This window comes from Anthonomus grandis, chromosome 3 (genome assembly GCF_022605725.1).
Source record: "Anthonomus grandis grandis chromosome 3, icAntGran1.3, whole genome shotgun sequence".
In the NCBI taxonomy this organism is placed as follows: Eukaryota; Metazoa; Arthropoda; class Insecta; order Coleoptera; family Curculionidae; genus Anthonomus; species Anthonomus grandis.
In genome coordinates, this window is record NC_065548.1 from 16,090,531 (window position 1) to 16,116,489 (window position 25,959).

At 30.9% G+C, this 25,959-nt stretch overlaps 1 protein-coding gene across 1 annotated transcript; it reads right to left on the bottom strand.

The window, feature by feature from the left end:
• Positions 1-4,647: 4,647 nt before the first annotated feature.
• On the bottom strand, positions 4,648-25,592 carry LOC126734193 (peroxidase-like). Its single transcript, XM_050437735.1, has 12 exons — positions 25,498-25,592; positions 22,016-22,159; positions 6,895-7,103; positions 6,617-6,781; positions 6,371-6,561; positions 6,117-6,315; positions 5,715-6,063; positions 5,501-5,660; positions 5,261-5,437; positions 5,029-5,209; positions 4,864-4,978; positions 4,648-4,806 (listed from the first exon to the last, which is right to left on the bottom strand). The coding sequence occupies exons 2-12, from the start codon at positions 22,093-22,095 to the stop codon at positions 4,668-4,670; spliced, it is 1,965 nt and encodes a 654-aa protein (XP_050293692.1). The 5' UTR covers positions 22,096-22,159; positions 25,498-25,592; the 3' UTR covers positions 4,648-4,667.
• Between the last annotated feature and the right edge of the window lie 367 nt (positions 25,593-25,959).

Sequence of the window (25,959 nt, forward strand, 5' to 3'; positions counted from 1 at the left end):
ATGAAGATCGCGATAACCTTTGTCTGACGAGTAGTGGGCACAATGCTTTTGTTGTTCAACTATGAAAAATGATTGCCGTTATGGAAATAATTAGATATAAAGAGTAATTAGGATAATTCATTTCTTTGTAGGTGGATTTAAATTAGGTCAGAATTTATTATACTGTTTAAGTTTGATTATTGTAGTCGCCGACTGTAATTTTTAAAAAAATCTGATAACTCGTGAAGGATATCTACAATACAACGGACCAAAAAAGATTAATTTTTGATCAGAGTAAAGTTGTATTATGTGCATGAATAAAATAAATATTACAGCTCTAGAAATAATATTTTTATAACAAGGTTCGATCGATTATGTTGACCTTGACAAATAAAAAACATTGCGGATTTTTCACATTCAAATTTAAATCACCGGAGGAGGAACATTATATTTCGTTTAAAATATTTCAACTTTATCCATCACTATCTACATAAATAGAACAGGCAAAAATAACACTCTGGTTTTGGAACGTGGTTTTTTTACAAGGTTGCAAAAAACATGAAGAATACTAAGAAGAAAAAGAAGCTGAAAAAGAAGAAAATAAAGTAAAATTGCTGATATATTATTTTTATCCCAAAGAAACTTTAAACCTAATCAATTCGATGAACTGTTTTTGGATGGTTTGAGATCAGCGTAAATTAAAGTAGATTTTAAATAAACCAATAAGTTAAGTAAAGTTAGTAAAGATCAATAAGTCTATCGAGTTTATTATGTTAAATAATATTTTATACCTTTTTAGATGAATCTATAGTAATCATGACAATTTTTTTTTAATCTTTGAAAAATAAAGAAACTAATATTTCAAACTTTGCTTCTAAAAGATCTGAGAATGAAAAGTTTTATATTGTAAAAGCCTATTTATAGCTACCATTATTTTCTAAAAACAATAACTAATGGATAGGTCTTATACTAATCAAGTTTTTAGCTGTACTCATACCATGTTAGGGGTATCGTTCTTAAAAATAAGCCAAAAAAGGACACAGAAACAAAAAAAAAATAATAAGGAAAGAACTGGATACTGTATAGAAAATTTTAGATATAAAAGAATAAATTGTATAGAAAAAAAAAAGAATAAATTATTTTAAAAAATCGAAGATTTTTTTTCTTCTAGCAAATTTGCACTTTGCTGATCACAAAAAAACTGAATTCTGCATAATTATCTGAAAAAATAATTTAGAAAAATATCCAGTTAAATAAAAAAAAATTGAAATGTATTAAAAAATATAGGGACTGGACGACTCATAAGTTATCTATGTTGGCAAATTACCTTGATATTCAATTTTCAGATCAGGTCATCAGATTATCCAATCAGTCTAAACGCGATGCAATCTGCAGAATCTCTGCAAATTATACTCTAGAGCTTGTCATTGAAATCGGTCGTGTTTTTTTAATTTAAAGAAGAAGAGGCTATTTTGGCCTATTTTGTCAGATGGTTTATACAATGATTTTGTTAAGATCATCAGAAAATGAATTAAAAATGCAAATATCTTGAAATCTCTAATGCATATTAGTCCAACGCAGATGATAAGTTCATGTGTATAATAATAATAATAATAATAATAATAATAATAATAATAATAATAATAATAACGTTTATTAAACAATATACATAATATACTTATTAACCAATACAATAAATAAAAAATATAAACGTTTAGAAATATCAAAAGGTCACTATAAGCACTTGTGCGTGATTTGTGGTTGCATAATCGGGTAAATGTCAAATTTAGGTTATTATGTCCTTATTGGATAAACAGACTATAGAATATGTGTAGAAGTTCACCTCGAGTTTTCTTTGAAAGAGCAACAATTACAAGCTAGATGCTTTTAAGAGTACGTGTAGATGGTATAGTTCTCCTTCTTTTTTTTCTTTTTCTTCTTATCATGTCCTCTTCTCACAAAGGTTAGCGATTTAGTGGTTCATGGTTGATCTGGATACAGTAGCTCTACAAATTTCAGTCGAAGTCTATTCAAACCATCCAATATCTTTTTACTAGGAGTTCTCACCTCTTTACAGAGCTTTTTCCTTAAATATTTCCTTTAATTATCAGCTTGAGTAATTCATATTTTTCGTCTATATCTTATTTTTCTCTCTTTACTGATGTTAAATAAGCCTTTTGCCTTTGTTATACTTCTTAATACCTCTTCTTTTGTAACTCTATAAATTCATGAGATACGAAGTAAGCGGCACTATACATACATCTCAAAAGCCTCGCTCCTTTTCTCAGTTATTGGATCAAGAGTCAAGCCTTCACAGCCGTACAGTAATATACTGATAATAAGATATAGCACCTGACCATGCATAATTTAAGCTTGGTCAGCTCAAGACTGGCGAAAAACTGCTTCATATTTTAGAATGTATCTTCCACTTCGGATCGCACAGCGAGTTTACTATGATGCTAGGATATTTGCAGTTTTATACCAGTTTGAAATTTCTACCATTGATCAAAAGGATTTCGGTAATATGTATCTTGGAGAAAATAATGAATTGATTTCATCTTAGAAGTATTTATGTCTAGTCCAAATCGTTCACTGTGTTGTGTAATTTGGTCCATCATTTTTTGCAAGTGTGATTTATCATTTGATAGGGTCATGGTATCTTCTGCGTATCTTATATTAGTGATGCGGACTTCATTTACTTTAATACCCTCATATATTTTACTAGAGCCTTTCTGAGAATGGCTTCCGAGTAAATATTAAACATGAGCGGAGACAAAATGCGCGCCTGCCGTATTTTCTTCCTTTTTGACACGGCATCCAAGGTCCCTCTGTCTACTCTCACATCCGCAGTTTAGTTCAAGTAGAGCTGTGCTACGATTGTAATGTCTCTCTTGTCCATCCCGGTTGCTGACAATTATGTCTAGCATCTTCTGATGCCTACTGCAATCAAATGCTTTATGATAGTGAAAGAGACCAGAGCATTCGCTGTAAGTAATAGTAGGTCCCATCTCTCTGTAATTATTAGACTCCGGCCGGTTATTATCGAACAGTCAGCTCTTTTGTCTTCCTATGCACGTTTTTGCTGCCATAACTCAATTTCTCAGACAGATACAACTCTCTTGTTTTTCTACATCTTCTTTATGATCATTTATCTCCTTATAGTTCAGTTATTTTCAGTATCCAGAATTTTCTCACCCATTCCTTGCTCTTTTTGTCTTTCTTAAACTCAGGGTCCTATTTCTGAACTTTTACTATGATATTCTTTATTTCATCCCACATATCCTATGTGTCTAATTGTTCTGGTATGGCGATTTCTTGTAAATCCCTTTCAAGTTTTAGGCTCTCTCGTGTGGAGTTCTATGCCGCTAAGTTTCTCTGAATTTATTTATTTATTTTAGGTATTATGTTATACTTTAGTGAATTTGTGCTGAGACTAATGTATCCAAATATTATCAGATTCTGTCTTTTCAGCTCTTCACTTCAGCTCTTCAGCTCTTCACTTTTACCTTAACAAACCATGTGTTAGTTATAAGAGAACTACTATATCAAACTATTTAGTAGCACCTAAAGTCATTATAGTATCAAAATTGATTTTGATATCAGGTAAGGGCCTACCCGTTACCGTTTTTATGAAAAATTGTCATTAATAAAGTCCTGAGCATAGATGTGTGATGATTCTTGCATTTAAAAGCCCCTCGACATTTGTGATAAGAACCAAAGATAACAGAAGCTTAATAAAAATAAGTTGGGGAATGAAAGTGCTCTGTTATCAAAATAGGAAAAGTTATAAAATGCATTCGAGGAGCTTTATTTCAAATAAGCCAGAAGAAATATGAAAATATAGAAAATTATTATATAGAGCTTAAAAACATGATTTCACCAATAGCGAAAGTCTTCAGGAGAACAAGTAGTGTATAAGAAAATAAAATATTAAGCGTATCATTTGAAAACGATTAACTATCTTGTAAGATTAATAACTTATAACTTTTATAAATATTCAGATAATAAAAGTAAAATAGATCTATTTTCAAATCAAAATACCATGAGATCTTAACTTTGGCTACTAAAAAGATTATATTTATGAAAAGTCGGTTTCTTGATCAGTTTGCAAAGTTGTTATTGTAACATCCGTTTCCAAGTATCCTTTCTCTGTTTTTGAAAACTTTTTCTTAAAAATGTGTTTTTTGAACTTTTATTCTTTCTAGAGTATTTAATATTTGTTTGCATTAAGCGATAGAATACGGCAGTATAACGTAACATCATTTTTTTAAAGGCATTTCAAAAGGCTATTTTTTATTATTTTTTTAAAATATATGTATACCGATAAAGTTTGATCTTTTTTGAGCAGTTATCATTATTAAGACACTGTATAAGCATGGGGCTCTGTGTTTGTAGATTGTTAACTACTGATTAACTAGATTACTACCAATTATTCTCATATATGTCTGTAAAATTATATTAGTTAACTAATTAAAACAAATTCTATTTATTTCAAAATTTCCCAATAATTTATCTTACTTTATTTGAGTCACAGAGGTCGCCTGTACTTTAAAATATTTTAGGTATTACTGTTTTGTATTTTTCTTAGTTATTCATGTCGCTCTTAAAATAGATTTGGCTTGAATATATTTGAAACAAAATAAAGATGATCAAGGTAAAAAAACAATGTAAGAACAATATTTTATCTATTAAAAGATATCTGTTATTCCTTCATTAGATCCCGATCCTGTTTCAATAGTAGTGCTTTCATCATCTGGACACGTCGAGTGATCCTTCCATAATGAGAGATCTATGGATGGCAGCAAATCACAATCGGTCAGTGGGTTACTAAAATATAAATAATTATTCTTACAAAAAATTATCGCAAAACTAAAATATTATTACACTGGAAAAATTTGCTTGAATCCCGATGGTTGCATAAGCTTAATATTGGTGTTATCGCAAATAAGCTTAGAAATACTTGCTTTTCGTATTTGCTTTAGTTGAGGTAAAGAAAATCCTAAAAAAATCGAATAAATAAAATGAAAAATATAACATTAACTCCCCTACCAGATTCAGAATGTTCATACCAAAAACGATCTGCAACCCTAGTTTTATAATACTGTTTGGTCAAGATGCAAAGATTGGTAGGTCCAGCAAGTGCTCCTGGTACAAGATCTTCTAAAGTAGCACCAACCATTAGATCAACATCATCAGGACTATTATAAAGATATTTTAGTTTTAGTACATTCTAAAAACAATTTCTTAAAATTGTCAGAAGTAAGCTATAATTGAAACTTACTAATAACGAGATATGGTCAAGAAAACCTAAAAAAGTAGAGGCTTTAGGAAGTCCGCATAATTTTCTATACTCGTTATAAGAAGCAAGACCGTGAACCCTGCCTCTTTGAATGTCAATTGATTTTAAATCTTGGCCGATTGGATGAGTTTTTGGATTTCTCAACCAATGACTGGTGATCTATTAACAATATATAGAATAGCATCCGATTAAAATAGATATATAAATGTACAATATAGATACCTCTGATGTATGGTATGCATCAGAACGGTCCATAGCTTGGGTGCACATTCCCCTGGTAAGATCATCAAAGCTTTCTAAATCTCGTTCCAAAAGATGGGGTGATAAAAAGTTGTTGCTTAATCTGTCGCTGCTTTTGGTTACTCTTAGCTCATTCATAAGTCTACAAGTCAAAATTTTCGTCAAATCATTTAATAGATATTTATTAGAAATTTACTTCAGCTGGCCTTGAATCAAGGTATGGAAATGTCTATTAGCCGCAGTAGCATGTTCATTATAAACAGCGGGATTAATTGTTTCATTATAGTCATCTACAAAACCAGTAGTATTATATAGAAGCTTACTAGAATATACGTGTAAAGGTCCAAGATGAATAGGCAAATATTCGTAATACGATATGTGTTGATGTTGTGCAATGTTGATTTTTCTTGCTTCCTGAAATATATGTTCATCATCCCAATGAGGATTATAGAATAACAATTCTTTTGCAATTCTGTTATGTTCTCTAACAAAAATAATATGGAGAATAGTAAGTTCAGGATTTTGATTTACTCTGCTTATATCACCTTAAATTTAATATAATTAGATCCTGTTTTAAAATTACTTTAGATAATCATACTCGTAAAGTAGCACGGTAAGTAAGAGCCATTAAAAGAATAGCAAACATAATTTGGCTTGGAGTTGGTTGGAAGCATCTCTTGACCCTTGCTAATGTTGGTGAGCAGTTTTCCTCCTACTAAAGCTCTCAGTGCTTTATTATCTTTGATAGTAGTACCATAAATTATGTCAAGATCTATAAAGGGTGTCACAGATGTAATCTAAAACTCAAAGTATGAAGAGACAACCTCTTTCGTAAAGAAATGTTTAGATAACCTGCTCAACTTGGGCTCCTTCACCGCGACAACCACTTAATTCATTGGTCAATGGTCTGGTAAAAGTGAGACAAGTGTAATTATGTTGACTATATACAGGATCATCTAAAGGAATTTCGATTGCGTAACATTCATCAGGAGGTGGATTAAGTAATCTATTATCAGTTGAACAACAAGAAATCCTAGTATTTCCTGGTAAAATATATTTATATGGTTTAATTATAATGCTATTATAAGTGAAACTTACTTGAAACCACTGATCCCATATCATGGGCAATTAATTGCCCATATTGCATAGCAACGAGAGTATACAGAGGATTATTAAAGGTTTCTGAAGGATAAACGGTGGTAGAAACCTTTCTAGCACTAGGAAGATCATTGCCATTTTTGGCTAATCTGGGGGTACGCTCGCCTAAAAAAAGTAAAAATGTTATAAAAATAGGAATGACGGACTGCTTAGAAACAAATTTCTTAAATGATCTTTGTAAACTGCTGTATAGTTAAGATTTCTATAAAAGTTATTACCATCGCCATAATCTGCTGGGTACCATCTATCATAAACATTATTAGCTGTACCCCAGCTGGGATTAGCTAAATTATTGCAAGATCCATCGTAAGATCGGTAAGCAGATGTTTTACAGGAAGAAGGATTTGTTCCGCATAAGCTGGAGTTACTTTTTTTACTTAAACTATGCAGTTCGTTTTGTTTTTGAAGACTAATCTGTGTATAAGGGCTAAAAAACAAAAAATAAAGGGCATGTATCATATAAGTGCTTGGATGCAGTACATAATTACTCAAAACAAAATGGTTTAAAATTAAATCCTAAAAAATCGGCTGTCATCTATATTGGCCCCTTGGCATCATGGTGTCGTATGAAATGTGATCTCATGATAGATGGTGAAAACATTTCGAATTTAAAAGAACATAAAAACTTAGGTATTGTTTTTGACACAAATTTAAGATTTAAAACGCAGGTATCTAAAGTAGTTCAAAGAGCATATATGTTTCTGAGAAACTTGAACAAAAGTAAGGCTCTCTTAAGTGTTACTCTAAAGAGACAACTTTGTGAAGCTCTCGTCTTATCGCATTGTAATTATTCTAATTTTGTATATGGACCACGTCTTGATGTTTCCAGTAGGTACAAACTGCAAAAAATACAAAATTCTTGCATTCGCTTTGTTTATGAGTTAAGTAGATGGGATCACGTAACTTGTAAGCTGAAAGAATTAAACTCGCTCAATGTGCAAAATAGAGAAAAACTTCATTAGTGTTGTTTCTTGTTTGAGCTTTTAAAAAAACAATTATCCAGCCTACTTACGTAATAAACTTCAAACAGGAATCTCTAGACAAAACCGAACAATACGCACGGTTTTAAAATTTAATATACCTACCCCGTCACAGCACTGTAATTTTTCAAAGGTTATTTTCTTTCTGTGCATCAAAGCTAATAAATACATATAATATTAGTGAGTATGTTGTAACATGTTAACAAGTCTTTTCAAAGCTTCAAAAATAGATTAAAAACAGCTTTGGTTGAAAGTCAATAATAAAATAGAGTGCTTAATGATTGTGTTCACATTAGGAACCATTTTAATTTTAGTTCATCAATTTATTTGTTTTTGGATAGTTGAATGATGCTAGGTTACAGGAAAACTACTAATCCATCTTACACTAGTAATCTATTTTAAAATCGTGAAAAAAAGTCGGTTACGGGTTACAGAGCTTCTGTTACAGCAAAAACTTATTCTCTACTACCATAGAGAAAGTAAGAAGGGGAGAGTGTCCGAATAATAGGCAATATTTGTCAAATCGTTCAAAACATCTGCGCATCTAAGTCGCGCATAGCGCGACAGTCGTGGGGGAACTAAATTCCGGAAAAGCCCGAGGCCAGCTCGTGCTTCGTGGCTTCGTGCGTGCCTTTGCCTTGCCTTTATGCCTTTTTCTTTTCCTTTAACTTTTTACTATTTTCCTTTCTTGGTCGTTGACGCCATTTTTGTGCTACTTTTTATTAGTGAATTTTGCATTTATTTGGATATTACAGTTGTTGAGTTGGCGGTAGCGGAAAATTTGGATAATTTGGAAAAGTAGCATATAAAAAGTAGCACAAAAATGGTGTCAACGACCAAGAAAGGAAAGTAGTAAAAAGTTAAAGGAAAAGAAAAAGGCATAAAGGTAAGGCAAAGGCACGCACGAAGCCACGAGGCACGAGCTGGCCTCGGGCTTTTCTGGAAATTAGTTCCTCCGCGACTGGCGCGACTTAGATGCGCAGAGGTTTTGAACGATGTGACAAATATTGCCTATCATTCGGACACTTTCCCCTTCTTACTTTCTCTATGTCTACTACAATACCTATATCACCGGTATGAAGGTTGAATGTGGCGGGGCGGAATAGTCTGCCACCCAATATGGCCGATTGATTCTGATTGTCTAATTTTTGACGTACATCAAATATGACAATAGTGACATTTTAACTGTCGTATTTGACGATTGTATTGTCTCTTTTAAGTTCTCTTTGGGAGGAAAACAAGCCAAGCCTCATGATTTTCTTCCAATTTAAAGTTCTAAATTAATTTTATAGCTTTTTGTAGTTTTTTTGAGTCTGGATTGATTAATTATTTTACAAACGTGCCAAAATCGAATCATCGTGCAACTACATAGAGCAGGAGACAGGTAAATTTCAATTATGATATACCTAAGTGTTTTCTAATAATGTTTAGGTGCATCTTGGATGTATTATCATTTTCCAGGATATAATTATAGATTTAATCCTATTTTGGATATATCTATGTCACTGTTCTCAATTTAACTTTTTTTTTGCAGTTTTAATTCATGAACCTTCACTGGGAAAATATCAAGTATTTCCTTTTCCTTGTCTTCATCTAGATTAAGATATTTATGCAAATTCATGCAACTGCCCAGACGGTCACAGAAATCATAGATTTTTTTAATTTCCATTGAATCCATCCTTCCAAAAACTTGTCTGTCATGTCAGTCCGATTAAAAATGTCACCAATTATCGAGTTTGCTCCAAACACTTTTATGGTTCTTGAGTAGAAATGATATTCACATGGAGTAGAAACACCTATTTGTTCATACACATATCCTTCTCAAAAACTGACTTCCCTAATCGACTTAATCCACCTTAAGTTATGCACATTTATGGATAGCCGTGGTCATTTAGTCAATTTAGAGAAAAAGTTTTGGTTGGTTTATAAATATTTAAAGGATGAAATCAAAAGCCAACTTTAAAACCACAATGACAATCTTTAAGTGTTGGTCATTCTAGAAAACAGAAAAAGTTTTGGCAATCTAAAATGCCTTCAAAAAAACAAAAATCTTTAATATCCTCATTTAATACTCATGATACACAATCAGAATAATTTTGTTTTTTTTACTTTTTAGTTAATGATTTGAAATTTGAAAGATTTTAGTATGTAATATCTTATTTTTTTAAAATACCTAAATGTCTCAGGTAACATTTTGATAATAAATGCTACCCTTTCTACAGTCCTATTTTATTTACTGACCCATAATTAAAATCATGTCATTAGCTAAAAAATATAAAGTAAAATTATAGACTAATATAAAACCCTTTAAAGTATTATTTAGAACCTTAATAAAATTGTGATCACAACTACTGTGATAATCAGTACTTAGTAATAATAAAGACTTACATATTTTGAATCATTAAAATGAAATACTTATTAAGATAATTAATTTTAACCCGATTAGGATATATTGCATACACAATATACTGCCTTAATATGTTTTATTATGTTTCATGTTGCATACTTACTGGAAAAAACCCCACTGACTTGTGACATCTTTACCCGATTGTGAAGAACCAAAAATCAAAAGTTATATTTTGTTTTTATTTGCTTATACTAAAAAAATAAAATGAAAAAAAACATGCATATTAACTTGTACATGTGTATTTGTGTTATATCTAGTCATTATTAATTAACTTATTTACAATGAAAAGTCAGATATATTTCAAGAGGTTCAGTTTCTGTCTTTATAAGAGTTTATATTTTATTTTCCATAATATGTGGATATATATTATTTTGTTACAATTGTATAGATGGTTAAAAATATATATATGTTTAATTTTTTATTTAGGTATGTTTGTTACATGTTTCTTATAATCTTTTATACACTTATGGAAACAAAAAAAGTTTATTTTAATTCATCTTAAAATAAAATATTTAAAACAACTTAGTTTTGTTTTTTTTTTATTTAAAATTTGGTCCCATATCTGTCATGCCAATTTATAATTCTTGATAAGTATCTATAGCTAAATATCTTAAATATAAGCAATGTCTTGAGAACCAAATTTAAATTAAATAATATTTTAGTTGATGTGTTAATTCTTGATTAAAGTGATGAGGGATGTCTGAGATGCAATATTTTAATTTTTTCTCAACATTTAAAATTAACGATTTTAATTAAATGTGGGTATTTCTAAACTGATAAGCATATTGTTTTTTTTAAATAAAATAAAATTTTATTTAAATATATCTCATCACTCGTCAGTTAACGCATCAACTTTTGTAATTCTGCAAATTACTTCAAATTTAAATATCTGGCAATAGATCAGGCATAAATTTCCCGCCACACGCCACCCAAGATGGTTGCCCCCGTCTTTGTCAACAACGTCAATAAAGCTGTCAACAGAATTTCTGTCTGTTCATTAGGCAACACGCATTTCTCTATATTTGTGTTCTGTGACCTATATACTACACGCGTTCGCCTTCGAGAGAGCTGCAGAACGACGTTCTTCGTCTCCTCTTACTCACACAACGCAAACGGCTGGCGGGAATCGACACGACGAGGCACAGTCCATCTCCCTCCACTGCACGGCCGTTGAAGGCAAGCGAATAATCGCAGGTACACGGGAATGCAACCATACATCGGACGAGAGAAGAGGATAACTGAATTTGATTGAATGGAGCGGAGCGACAATATCGATATACAAATCGTGTCGCTACAAATTAATAATTATAAATAAACCTTATACAAAACGAAACAATAGTTCTTTTATTTTATTTATATTGCTTTTATTGTAGAATATCATTAATTTTTGTTGAGTATTTGTATTGTTAAGTCAAGTCGGTCATGCGCTACGTAGGCTTTTTTTTCCTTTTTTTAAGTCTACATTTTTGTTTGTTTTTTTGTATATTAAGTTAGTTAAATATTTTCTGTATGTTTTATTTGCTTTTTTAAAAAAAATCTTATAACAATATTGTAATTTTATGTGTACTCGGTTAACAGCCCTTCGCCGAGAAAAGTGCGGCTTAATTTCTTACTATAGAGGCATAAGAAATATTGTGTCCTTAGATTAATCACAATCACATTCTATGGTATAAAAAGGAAATTAAATATTAAAAAGTAGTATGCTAGTATCTGATTATCATGATTAATTGACTTAATGGGAGAATAATTGTAAGTACAACTACTGAGCTTAGTAAATCCAAAATGCATGACGTTAAAATGGTAACAACAACATCTAAAATCGCGTAGAGATTGGTATTTGTATGTGCAAATTTTAACAGAGAGGGTCGCTATCTGTTACTATACCGGGAAGCTTTAATATAGAAAATACTGTAATAATCCAAGATTTATACAATTTCATGAAGAGTATTTCGGAACAAAATATTTTGTTACAAGGACAACACAATCAGGAACGTGAAGAAATTAAGGAAGAGATTCGAAGCATTATATCTGACATTCTGAAAGAACTAACTACTCTACGAAAGGAGAATCAAGAATTAAAAGGAGCTGATAGGTAATTATACGTACAAGAGTGAAAAGAACGGAACCGAAGATAAAGAAATTTAATTTGGTTGCATATGGTCTACCGAAACACTCTAGTAAACTTTAAGATATCCATTTCTTCTTCGACCTATAATAAGGTAGAGATTGATTGCTGTTTTGCAGAACTTCTGAGATGTATATCGATTGAGTCTTGTTTTTGAGGAAAAACTCCGCCCTCTCCTTTTCGTCAAGTTCGTAAAATATCGTGTAAAGCTAGGTATATTAAAGAACGCTAAATACCTTAAAGGCACCAATATCTTCTTAATAAACGATTATACAAAAGAAGAATACTTCAACAAAAAATTATTGAGAGAAAACCTTGAACTAACAAAAAAAAACAATTCCCAAATGCATAATAAGAAATAGGTCTTATAGGTTAATGGAAAAGCATTCTCATATACACAAGAGAACGAGGTATCTCTAAGCTACTACGAGCAGATCAAAACAGTACCAATACGGGACGAAATAAACGAGTTCTTTTAACAGCTACCATCATAAGACCCTTGAAGAAAATTATACTTCAAATCATGAAGCTATTCTATTCCAATACCCGCCTTATCTCAACAATAGAAAAAGAAAACGCACTCACTGTACTTGAAGCAGAGCAGCCCAATAAAAAAAGAACCACCCGTGGCAATACAAAAAAACTGTAGGCTTTAGGTATATTATAATAGGATAGTAGGTAGAACAGTTACATTTTATAAAATTTTCGAAAAAAATAATATAAATAAAAAAGCATTTTTTTTTTATTATATTATAGCTTAAATTCCTTGTTTTTTATTTTCATATTAATAACTAAAATTCAGCTAATAATTAAACAATAAACTAAATTGGTAATTATTGAAATGCCCTGATATCTGAAAACCCGTGCCACTCACAATCTGAGAAGTGAATAATTTATTAATAACAATATATTAATATCTATAACAATATAAAAATAAATAGTCTAATAGGGAAAGCAAAAAATAATTACTTCAATAAGATAATACAAACTAATAATGGAAATTTTAAAGGCCTATGGCAAGCAACCAATGAAATTGCAAATAGAAGAAGCAAACTGAAAATTTACGGAGGAGATTGTCGACAGATCAATTAACAAGCTTTATAACAAATAATAATTTAATGCGTTCTTGGTTCCTATTGGAAACACCCTAACAAATAACATACATACAAATAATTTAGATTTTTTTTGAAAACAAAAATACTTCAATTATTATTCTTATATCCTATCCATACAAGTGATATTGAGTCGTGTATTCAAAAATTCAAAAACAATAAGTCTATATCGATGTTAACAATAATCTTATATAAAAATCTCGATAAGAAGTCCAAAACAATAGCTGTATTTATAGATTTAGATAAAGTATTGCAAAATTTATATAATATTGGAATATGGGGTACAGCACAAACTCTTTGCAAAAATTACTTAGCAGGGAGTTTACTTGTTACGAGGACAATACGTAAAAATAAAGGAAACTTTTTGTGGTATGAAAGAAATGACTTGTGGGATACCTCAAGTGACTGTATTGGGGCCCTAATTATTTTCTCTATATGTCAATGAGTTGTTAAAATTAGCCTTAGAGAGATCAATTATTGCATTATTTGCTGATGATACCGTTGATCGCTATAAAGCAAATTTTTGGGACGCTTTAAAATTAAGGATACAGAGAGATTTAAAAAATATATTTGACTAGTTCACCAGTAATTTGCTGACACTGAACTATGATATAACTAACTATATGCCCTTTTTATTCTATACTCAACATTTCCCAGATTATATTATAATAACAATTTTATATATTGACAAAAACATAAACATATTTCAAATATCTAAGAATTACTTTAGATAATCACTAAACTCATATTGAACACCTGGTACAAAAGATGAGAGGGTAAACATTTAAATTCAGACAACTTAAAGATATCTTACGTATTTTGGCATTGAAAGTTATTTATTTTGGTCTTTTCAAGTCTTTTATTAATTATGGAAATATCGGTTATGGTAGTTATTCTAAAACAGTGTTGCAAAATTGAAAATTATTTAAAATAGAATTCTAAAAATAATTTTTGGTAAATTATTTCAATATTCTACCTCCCTATCAAATAGAGAACCGTATATCTGTGATTCACGTCAACTTTATGCTAAGAAAATAATGTTAATAAATACATACGAGATAATCGACCATGTACATCATACAAGAGCTAAAAATAAATTAATCAAGGCAGATCGAGCATATAAGGCTATCGGACAGAAACATTTTAGATATAGCGGATCTTGTTAAATCTCACAGCCCAGCTCTACTTTGACGTCGCAGGTGCACTGCGACAGCTTGTCATGTCAAAAAAAAACCATCAAAAATTACTCTGTATCAAACTTTTATACCTTCACATGTTGTTATTAATACCTAATCAAATATATGTATGTATAAAGTGCAACTAACATTGTTTAATTTGTATGAAAACTAATTTCGACATTGAAAAAGATCATACACAACAATCATGGTCCTTCAAACCGAATGAACCATCGTATTTACATAAAACAAAATTGTGAAATCGTCCATTTTCAACGCCACAAAAATCTACTAATCGGCGTCTCTGCTTTGTGCGGTGATTCGCACCGCCAAGAAACCAACGGATCGATCGTTTTGACTTCATACAGGGGAACGCGCTAGAAGTATTCAATTAATAACATTGTCTGAAGAGCATTTTTGAATTCTAACTGCTGACGCCTGCAATTTTAATGGTTCGCTTGAGGAAATTATGCCAAGAAAGCTCTACACAGGTATCAGGTATTCGCTAATTTGTTTGGTAAGTGTATAAAGTGTGTATCCTTTTTTGATCCCTATTTATTTATAGTTGCATTTGTTTTGGTTTGACATTGTTTGGTGTATTTAAAGGTAAACAAATACATTTTATTTAAATATATACCTACTGATTGAACATTTTTCTAACTTTAATGATTTTGGTTTGTTGTTTATGCATATGTTTTAGGTACTTTCGTTGCAAACATTATTTTGGGGCATTTAAAGCCTGTCTTACTTACATTTTGCATACATTGATACAGTTTCATTGATACATCTTGCTACATAATATCATTTATTTATTTGAAGCTACAACCTACATCATAAAATTGTCGGTATATTCACTTGTTTACTTTAAATATTTTATTTGGTATTTTGATAAATTTGCTATAAATAATGGCAGATATTGCAAAAAACAAACGTACTACAATTAAACGTACTTTAACTCGCTTTAAAAACTATTTTGAAGATTTAAAAACACAATCTATTGAAATTAACACTATCGAATTGCAAACTCGTCTTGAAAACGCTCTTAGGTTGCTTGACGATTTTAACACTGTACAATCTAATATTGAGGCAGAAGATGATGATTATAATACACATGTTAATACTATACATGAGAAAGAGCGTCTAGAATTTGAAAAGGCTTATTATAGCATTACAGCTGAAGTTAAGAAATTTATTTTTGACAAATCAGCATCTTCTGTAGATACCGACAACGCTAGTATTCATACAGCAAATAGTAATCATAATTCTGAACATTTATCATTTTCTAACATTAAATTACCTACTTTGTCGTTACCAACATTTGATGGTTGCTATGAGAATTGGCTTTTCTTTCGTGACACATTTAATTCGGTAATACATGAAAACACTGCTTTGTCTGGTGTTCAGAAGTTCCACTACTTACGATTATCTTTAAAAGCTGAAGCCTCTGAAACAATTAAATCCCTAGAGATATCTGAAGCAAATTATACACTCGCTTGGAGCTTATTGCAAGAGCGATTTGAAAACAAACCTCTTTTAGTCAGCAATCATATAAAAGCACTTTTTAATTTGACATTAATTAACAAAGAATCATATAAAAGCTTAAGAACTCTCCTAGATAGCATGCAAAAGCATATTAGGGCGTTAGAAGTACTAGAACTACCTGTACAGCATTGGGATGCATTAATAATACATCTTATTTCTACAAAACTAGATCACAGAACTAGAAGGGATTGGGAACACTCACTTACAAAATCGAATACAGGTAATCTACCTACCTATGGAGAATTTACAACTTTTCTAAAAGAAAAGTGTAGACTACTTGAGTCGTTAGACTTTAATGAGGACAAACCTCGTTTTACGTTTAAGCCTAATTCATTTTTACATAACAATCAAAAAACTTCGAAATCGCTTATTGCAAGTACTAAAACACATCATTGTTTATTATGTTCAAAAGAACATTTACTGTTTTCGTGTCCAGAATTTATTAAACTCACTCCTAGTGATAGGTTAAATGAAACGAAACGCTTGAAATTATGCATAAATTGTCTACATCCTGGTCACTTTACAAGAGATTGTCATTCAATACATTGTAGAAAATGTAATAAACGTCATCATACTCTTCTTCATTTAGAAAACATCCATCGAGCAAATTCACAAGCTGTTCTCGAAGGAACCGCTCCAATTAGCACAAATGATATAAACACTAATATAACAACGCTTGTAAATCATTCTTCTATAACCATGACATCGAATAATAACTTAAAATACACTTGCGTTTTACTGTCAACAGCAGTTGTAACAATATTTGACAAATTTGAAAATCCTCATTCATGCCGAGTTATTCTTGATAGTGGCTCACAGAGCAATTACATTTCTGAAAATCTTTGTTGCAAACTAGGCCTACAAACATTTAAAACAAATATCTTAATTATGGGAATTAATGAAACTTATTCAACAATAAATTATCGTACAACTGTTAAGATAAATTCCAACACCAATAATTTTAATTTGATTTTTTCGTGTCTAGTAATTCCTAGAATAACATCAAATACACCAACTTTTAATTTTAATTCCCAATTAATTTCTGTCCCTACAAACATATCATTAGCTGATCCAACATTCAATGAAAGCTTGCCCGTAGATTTGTTGATAGGTGCTGAACATTTTTATGATTTACTCTCGGTGGGACAAATTAAATTAAATAAGGGTTGTCCTATACTACAAAAAACGAAATTAGGTTGGATTGTGTCAGGTCCTGTACCCGCAATTAACAGTAATCTTCAACAAGTTTCCCTATGTAATCTATCGGTCAATGATTCATTAGAGAAACAAATAGAGAAGTTTTGGCTGCTAGAGGAGTGTAAATATAAAAGATTCCTTCCAGAGGAAGAAGAACTTTGTGAAACTCATTTTAAACAAAACACCAAATTAACTGCCAATGGTCGATTTATTGTTAAAATTCCTTTAAAACACGATCATCACTCTATGCTTGGTGACTCACATACTTCTGCAACCAATCGATTCTATTCACTTGAGAAAAGGCTTAATGCAAATTCAGATTTAAAACAGCAATACACCCATTTTATTGATGAATACTTATGCTTAAATCACATGGCTCTCTCAGATCAACAAAACAATACTTCGGGATTTTATCTACCTCATCATTGCGTGATAAAGAACTCTAGCACAACAACTCGCCTTCGAGTAGTTTTCGATGGCTCAGCCAAGTCCACATCTGGTTTTTCGATAAATGACTTAATGTTAGTAGGACCCACTGTTCAAGACGACTTATTCAATTATTTTAAGATTTAGAACCTATCCTATTGTTTTAAATGCTGACATTGAGAAAATGTATCGTCAAATTCTTGTTTCTCCTGAACAAAGATGCTTACAAAAGATTCTCTGGAGGTCAAATCCTTCTGAGTCTTTAAAAACATTCGAATTGAATACAATCACTTATGGCACGGCATCTTCAGCATACTTGGCGACTAGATGTTTACAAGAAATTGGTTTTATGCACAGAGAAACTGACCCTATAATAAGTAATATCATCCTTCATGATTTTTACGTCGACGACTTACTAACAGGTGGTAGTACTATCAACGAAGTCAAATCTCTAAAAACTAAAATTTTTGATATTTTGAGTTCACATGGTTTTACACTTAGAAAATGGTCTTCCAATGTCCCGGAACTGACTGATACAAATAATATCGTACAATTTGACTCAGAACATCCTAGCAAGACACTTGGTCTTCTTTGGGACCCATCTTCCGATACTCTACAATACAAAATTGAGAAAAATCCAAATTTAAACATAACCAAACGACATATTTTGTCAACAATAGCCCAAATCTTCGACCCATTAGGTCTGCTCTCCCTAGTAACTGTAACAGCAAAAATTATTTTGCAACGCCTCTGGAGCTTAAAATTAGCCTGGGATGAAAGTCTGCCTATGGAACTTAATTCTTTGTGGACTAACTATTGTACTCAACTAGTAGATCTTAAGAAGATATACTTTCCTCGCAACATCTTTGGCGACAATAATTCTGTTTTTGATTTGCATGGTTTCTCAGATTCTTCTACTACAGCATACGGAGCTTGTGTATATATTACTTTTCTCGATTCAAATAATGAATATCAATCACATCTGCTTTGTGCTAAAACAAGAGTAGCACCACTTAAACACGCCACAATTCCCAGACTAGAATTGTGCGCTGCTTTATTACTCGCCGAACTAATTAATAAGGTTAAATCATCTCTGAACTTGTCATTTAAAAATACATACTACTGGTGTGACTCAACCATTGTTATCGCTTGGATAAATACATCAACCAACCTTTTGAAACAATTTGTTGCTAATAGAATTGAACAAATTCAATCACTCTCACCCCAATCATCTTGGAACTATGTTAAAACGTCTGAGAACCCTGCAGACATTCTCAGTCGAGGATTACAACCTGAAAACCTCTTAAATTGTAATTTATGGTTTAACGGTCCTGCTTGGCTAATTTTATCTAAAGATCAATGGCCTAGCACTTCAATTTCAGGAGATCTTAGTGAACTTCCAGAACTAAAAAATAACCAAATTTCTTTAATTTCGACACATAATGATTTATTAGATGTTATACAACATTTCTCATCTTTAATAAAACTACAACATATTTTTGCATATATCCTTCGTTTTAAAAATAACTGCAAGTCTTCAAACCATTTGAGAACAATAGGTCCTCTTACTTGTAATGAACTTAAAGAATCTATGAATATTCTTTTAAAATTAATACAATTTTCATCACTGTATACTGATTACCAGAATTTATTAAAAAACAAAAGAGTTGAATCTAACAGCCGCTTGCTTTGTTTAAATCCTTTTCTTGATTCAAAGGGTCTAATTCGCGTTGGAGGGCGTATTACTAACTCAAATTATAGTTTTCAGAAAAAACACCCAATAATATTGCCTTGCAAGCATCATTTTACAAATTTGATCATTAAACATGAACATATCACTCAACTACATTGTGGTCCTCAGGCACTCCTAGCTTGTCTGCGACAAAAATTCTGGCCTCTTAATGGCAAAAATTTAGTCAGAGATGTTGTACGCAAATGTATTACATGTTTTAAGGTGAATCCACTACAATCGCGATACATTATGGGTGACCTTCCTGCTGACCGATGTACACCTTCTCGTCCATTTCTAATTTCTGGTGTCGATTACGCTGGACCTTTCTTATTAAAGGATCGACATACTAGGAATCCCAAAATGATTAAAGCCTACATAGCCTTATTTATTTGTTTCAGTACAAAGGCTATGCATCTTGAGCTCGTTAGTGACTTAACCAGCCAGTGTTACATTGCAGCTTTACGTAGATTCATGTCTCGTCGCGGAAAATGTGCACGAATATATAGCGATAATAGTACTACATTTGTTGGTGCAGCCAAAGAAATAAAGAGTTTCTTTAAACAAAACGAAATAGCAATTAAAACTGAACTTACAAATGAGAACATTGAATTTTCATTTATTCCAGCAAGAGCACCACATTTCGGTGGTCTCTGGGAGTCCGGTGTTAAAACTGTTAAGCACCATTTAAAACGTATAATTGGTAATGTTCCTTTAAATTTTGAAGATTTTTACACCGTACTTTGTCAGATCGAGGCATGTGTCAACTCTCGACCTCTCTATGCAATGTCTACTAATCCTAATGATTATACTCCTCTTACTCCCGCACACTTTTTAATTGGTGAACCATTCAATGAAGCTTTACCTGTACCTCCAATGCTCAATGCCAAGGAAAACCTGCTTTCGAAGTACCAACGATTCCAGAAAATAGTACAACATTTCTGGTCCCGCTGGATGAAAGAATATGTTTCTACTCTTCAAGTTCGCTACAAATGGAAGAAGCACTTTAATGAAATAATCAAACCTGGTCTTCTAGTCCTAGTGAAGGAAGATGGAGTTCCTCCCTTAAAATGGTGCCTGGGAAGGATAGTTGAAGTTCATCCCGGAACAGATAACGTGATACGTGCCGTAACAATTAAAAACAACTCTGGAACTTTTAAAAGGCCGGTAGTGAAAATTTGCGTACTCCCCAACCAAGAACTTTAATCTATTTAATTTGGATTTATGAATTTTATGTAATTTTTAAGTATTTTTATTGAAGGCCCTTAAGGCCCTCAAGGGGGGCGGTATGTTAAATCTCACAGCCCAGCTCTACTTTGACGTCGCAGGTGCACTGCGACAGCTTGTCATGTCAAAAAGAAACCATCAAAAATTACTCTGTATCAAACTTTTATACCTTCACATGTTGCTATTAATACCTAATCAAATATATGTATAAAGTGCAACTAACATTGTTTAATTTGTATGAAAACTAATTTCGACATTGAAAAAGATCATACACAACAATCAGATCTAAACCTTAAAAAATTAATATTCTGCCAAGATATATCAGAGAAAGTAAAAGCTTAAATATTTTTCAAAAAGCTCTCAATAAATGGGTTACAGAGAATATAGAAACCATTTCATGTAGAAATAGACTGATTTATCGAAGAAGAAAAGGAAAATAATCGTTCGTATTTTAATTTACTTAATGAGTCTCTCTTTGTGTGTTTTTAATAGGCTTTGCACTAGATTTTAAGCTTTCAATTTGTCTAAATTTAAAATGTGGGATCTAAAATTACTTTTCTATGTACATTTTTTTGACTAAGGTAGTATATTTTAAAACTGGTTTAAATTTTAAATTGCGAATATATATGAATATATATATATGTAATAATGAAGTTAAGTAGTGGTAGGATAGTAAAATCGGAACTTTATTCAAGATGACTGACCAACCAGATAGTCAGGACATCTTTTATAAGTATTGCTTAGGAGGGAATGCATATGTGTGCGTAATAAATTAAGCCGAATTAGATTATATAGAATAAGAAACTCACCAGAGTAATTTATAACGTAATATATATTATTATTATTATTATTATAAATAAAAGAATTTATAAATGATTACTTTCATGTATTCATGATCCATCACTACTTTCTCGAATTGATAAAAATGTTTAAAAAATGCTTATGCTCACATCGACAGAGTAGGTGGTTTTCTTGGAACTTTAGACCTTGGTTTCACTAATTATAAGGAAAGATTTAGGAATGGAAAGGGTCGTTACCAAGTGTGTTTATCTGGTTCTGGTTGCCAATAAAATAAAATCATGATATACCATGTCAATGGAATGGTTATAGACGGGAGAATGGGTATATGCTTTTAACAAATAATTTCGTTTTTTTGGGTACCGCTCATAATACAAAATAATATGTCTTTAAATGACTCGGAACGTTGGAAATTACAACTATTTACATAGTAGAAATTATAAAATAATTTATTGAATATTTAGTTTTATAGTACAGTTTTGAAGTAAGCAGTAATAAAAATATAGGGAGTAATAAACATAAAACAATTTAATATCTGATCATAGGTTAGATTTGTAAGATTTTTTTAAAACCTATTAGTTTGAGCCCAATTAGGCTAACAAAATATATTTTAGTACTTACCATAAAGAAACTACGTTTTGCAATAAGCCTGCATAGGTGAGCAGTATATACCACAAGCCTTTTGTTGCAATAGCATTCATTGTTGGTAACACAATATAACTAGTTGTGCTGTAGGACTAATTTGACCTCACGTGTGTCTGAAACCTAAAAACTATATTTATAGGCTTGTTAGAGGATCTCTTTGATAAGCAGGTAAGATAAATTGTTTTTGAATTTATTGCATCTCTTAATACTTATGTAAATATTTTATTTATATAAGAATTATGAGTTGTGGTATCTTTGCGGTTTTTATTGTGACTTGATTTTAGAAAGGATTACTGATTTTAAACACAAACCTAATTACTTAAGCGTTGCACCAAATAATCTAATTTCTAGTTTCCGCACAAATTATTTACATTTTGTTATAATTTACCATTCTTCACGTTTTTAAATCATGTAAATTTATTGATAAAAAACCGACTTTAACACACGTTTAAGTTTTTTAGAAATTTTAATGTTTTTTTCATAACATTTGGACTAATTTGTAAAATTTTATTGTTTCAAAGTCAGAAGGTTAGGCAAAATTTAAATATTAATCTATAGTTTACTTCTTATCTGAAATCAGTGAAACGTATTATTATTAAAGACCAGTAGTATGCTAAAATGTTTCATGTAAACATTGCAGCTCTGTAGTGTACGAGTCTAATGATAATGAGTTAACTTATTGAAACGCATTACTCTTATTTTCATTTGTGGAAAAAAGTCTTCCTGCCTTTCCTAACCGCTATATTATAGCTACTTTACTTCAAAAATGGAATTCTACTTGCAATACTATGCAAACTTTATCCCTGAAAGCGATTCTTATTATAGTCTTCTACATTGCTCGTTAAGTAGTTTGCAGTCTATTGGCAAATTTTTGGATAATTGCCATTGTCTCGAGTCCATATGTAAGCATCACACAGGAGTCAAACAGTCTGATTTTCAAACTTATACGAAATTCACGAGATTTAAGAATAAATCTTAGGTTGCCAAAAACTGCCCAGCAAATTCACTCTCTATTATAACATGAATGCAAGCATTATTATAAATACGTCTGATAAGGCGTGAGTATCTACAGTCGATCCTTGCGTTGTCAAGGGATTCCAGAATGCCCCAGTTTCAACACAGTCAAAAGCCTTCTAGTAGTCAACAAAGGCTAAATGGAGTGCTATAGTCCACTCGATTGGTGGATTTTTCAATAGTAATACGAAATATCTATAGGTAGTAGATAATGTAATAAACACCTTACGGAATCCTGCTTATTCGAGTGATTAGTATAAGTCAATCTTGTTCTTCAACCGCTTTGTTATTATTTTTGTAGGCAGTTTATATAAGGGTTATAAAGGTAATAAGCTGATAGGTCGATTCCAAAAATCTCATCCATTATTCTCTAAGAGACCAACATACAAAATTGACGAAAACAAAGAAAAACACAGAGTCAACAATAATTATATATGTTGTTTTTGTCTCCTTTCTTGTAAAACTTTTGCATTTTGCCCCTTGGTTAGGATTTTTCCTTTTATTCCATTCATTCGGTCGTAATATTCCTTAAGTAATAATCTTAAATGTTTTATCAGCGTCTGACGTCCTATTTTGATAATTTCTGTGATATGATTTTTGCCTGGATTCATTCTGTCTTTCATTTGATGTTGTGCTGTCTCCATTTCTTTGATATTTATTTCTGAGATCTCTTCAGATCCTTCATTTTATCCTAATTTCCTCAGATATTGAAGGGCCTGGACTTGAGAAATCTTAAACAGCAATCACCATCTGCTTACGATTGCTAAGGATAATACCCTCTTTGTCTATTATTTTAGTAATTTTTAATTTGCCATTTGATAGTTTGGATTTAAGAACTTTCATACTTTTATTATTTTCGATTGTTTTCTTAATTAGTTCATTCTTATTACAAAATCTTTGCAGATGCTCCTATTTACTTATCTGTTAAGATTCTTATATCCTTGGGTTTTATCGATCTATTTTTTGTGTGTGTGGGCTGATTTTGCTCAAATTCCTTATTGATATTGGTGCAGAGTTTATCTACAGCTGGTGTGGGTGTTGCCGGTTCCAAGTCAAACTAGGGCGATTAAGATTACTTCGCTTCCGCGATATAGTTGGCACTAAGTTCAAAAGTAAAAATTTATATTTTTTAATAAACACTGCAGATTCTTGGATTTTTTTATTATCATACAGACAGTTACGTTTTAAAAGTATTATTTTTCTATTGTCTCTCTGGTGTTTTAACCAATTTTGGTTAAAAATTACAAAAGGATATTTTCACTTTTCTACCATAAGGAAATGATTAGAATGAGTTTAAGATTGTCATATATTCATTGTTCATCCAGGTACTAGGAAATCATCTACAGTTTTAATATAGCTTATACTTTTTATTATTTGGAAATGTCATTTTTTTTATAACATCATATCATCAGTCTTTTATATGTATGTATTTTGTAATATGTATTTTTATTAAACAAATTGAAAAACAATTAACAAGAACTAAACAAATAACAAAAACTAAAATTTTTATGTTCTACTAACTAAAAATTGACAGGCAGTGGTCTCGGAGTAGGTCCTAGAAATCTCAAGGTGATCTTGATAATTATTCGAATAACAAAGTGAGTGCTAATATTAAGCTTATTAAGCTTAAAAAACCGGCATGCTCATTAGATTTACTTATAGATATGTTGAAAAAAATTAACTTAACTACTCTAAGCCAATCCCTATCAGCATATGGTTAAATGATAAAGTTAATATACGTTTTAAGGCATAAGAAGCTATAGGCACAAAGTAGCACCAATTAAAAAAAAACGTGTTGTTTCGAAATCCCTAACCCCATTGTAATATTAAAGACAGGTTTCCATTAGTTCTATCGCTTAATTAAAATTATATATAGGTGCTTACTTAATCACTTATTATTAAAACAAATGCTAAAACACTAATTATTAAAACAAATTTATTAATAGTTTAATTTTTATTGGTGTAAACTCATAGAGAAGAAACGAATTCAATCCTAATTTTAGAAAAATACAATTATTTTGATTGGGATTACTGGCATTACCGAAAACTTAAATATTCAACCAATTATAGTCATGTTTGACCTTAATTGGTTTATTAAAAAAATATTGTAATTAAAATAAAAGTTAAATATTATTAATTTTGAACATGTACACCTTTATGCCGCCTTAAAATGATTGAAAAATAATAATTTGTAATAGTATTAAGATTATCCTAAGTATTTAAAATGAGCATTAACTTTTTGCTGAGTAAACGATGAATTTGTAGATAAATCAGGAAAGTGTTTGTGTTAACTGAAATCGAGCAAATTAAAAATTCATAATTAAATTTTATTAAAATTTTGTAAACTTATCTTTTCTTTGTTGAAATATGAATTATTTTCCCCCTTAACCGTAAAAAAAATTATAAGGTAAATATATTAATTAAGGAACTTATTTAATACTTACGGAAAAAAAATCTGGTACCGAATAGATTTTTAAAAGATATTAAATAAACTAACGAATAAAAGAACGATAAGAGGATTAACCCTTTTTATTACACTAGAACCTACATAGGCATTGAATAAAATTTAACAATAACCTACACAAATAAAATTACTTAAACAGTAATTCGCACTTAGTTTGCGGTAAATACACAAATCAACAAAAAACATACAAATTATTTAAAAAATAATTAGGGCGCTTTTAGCAAATTTATGATTGTAAAAACTTTGAAAAATATTACTGCTATACCTTATAAGTCAGAGGTAATATATTTAAAATTAAAATGTGTTTTTATGTTTTATTACTTTTTAAAAATCATTTAAGGTAATTAATTTACCTAAGTTGACTTAAAGTGTAATAACTACTAATTCTAAGTTTCTTATTTATTATGAATAAATCTAAAATTCCAAAATTCAATAAAAAAAA

Coding starts and splice junctions, on each gene's coding strand:
- LOC126734193 (XM_050437735.1), bottom strand. CDS start 22,095: ATGAATGCTATTGCAACAAAAGGCTTGTGGTATATACTGCTCACCTAT. Junction 6,562..6,616: donor TATGGGATCAGTGGTTTCAA/GTAAGTTTCACT, acceptor ATATTTTACCAG/GAAATACTAGGATTTCTTGT. Junction 5,438..5,500: donor ATGCATACCATACATCAGAG/GTATCTATATTG, acceptor TATTGTTAATAG/ATCACCAGTCATTGGTTGAG.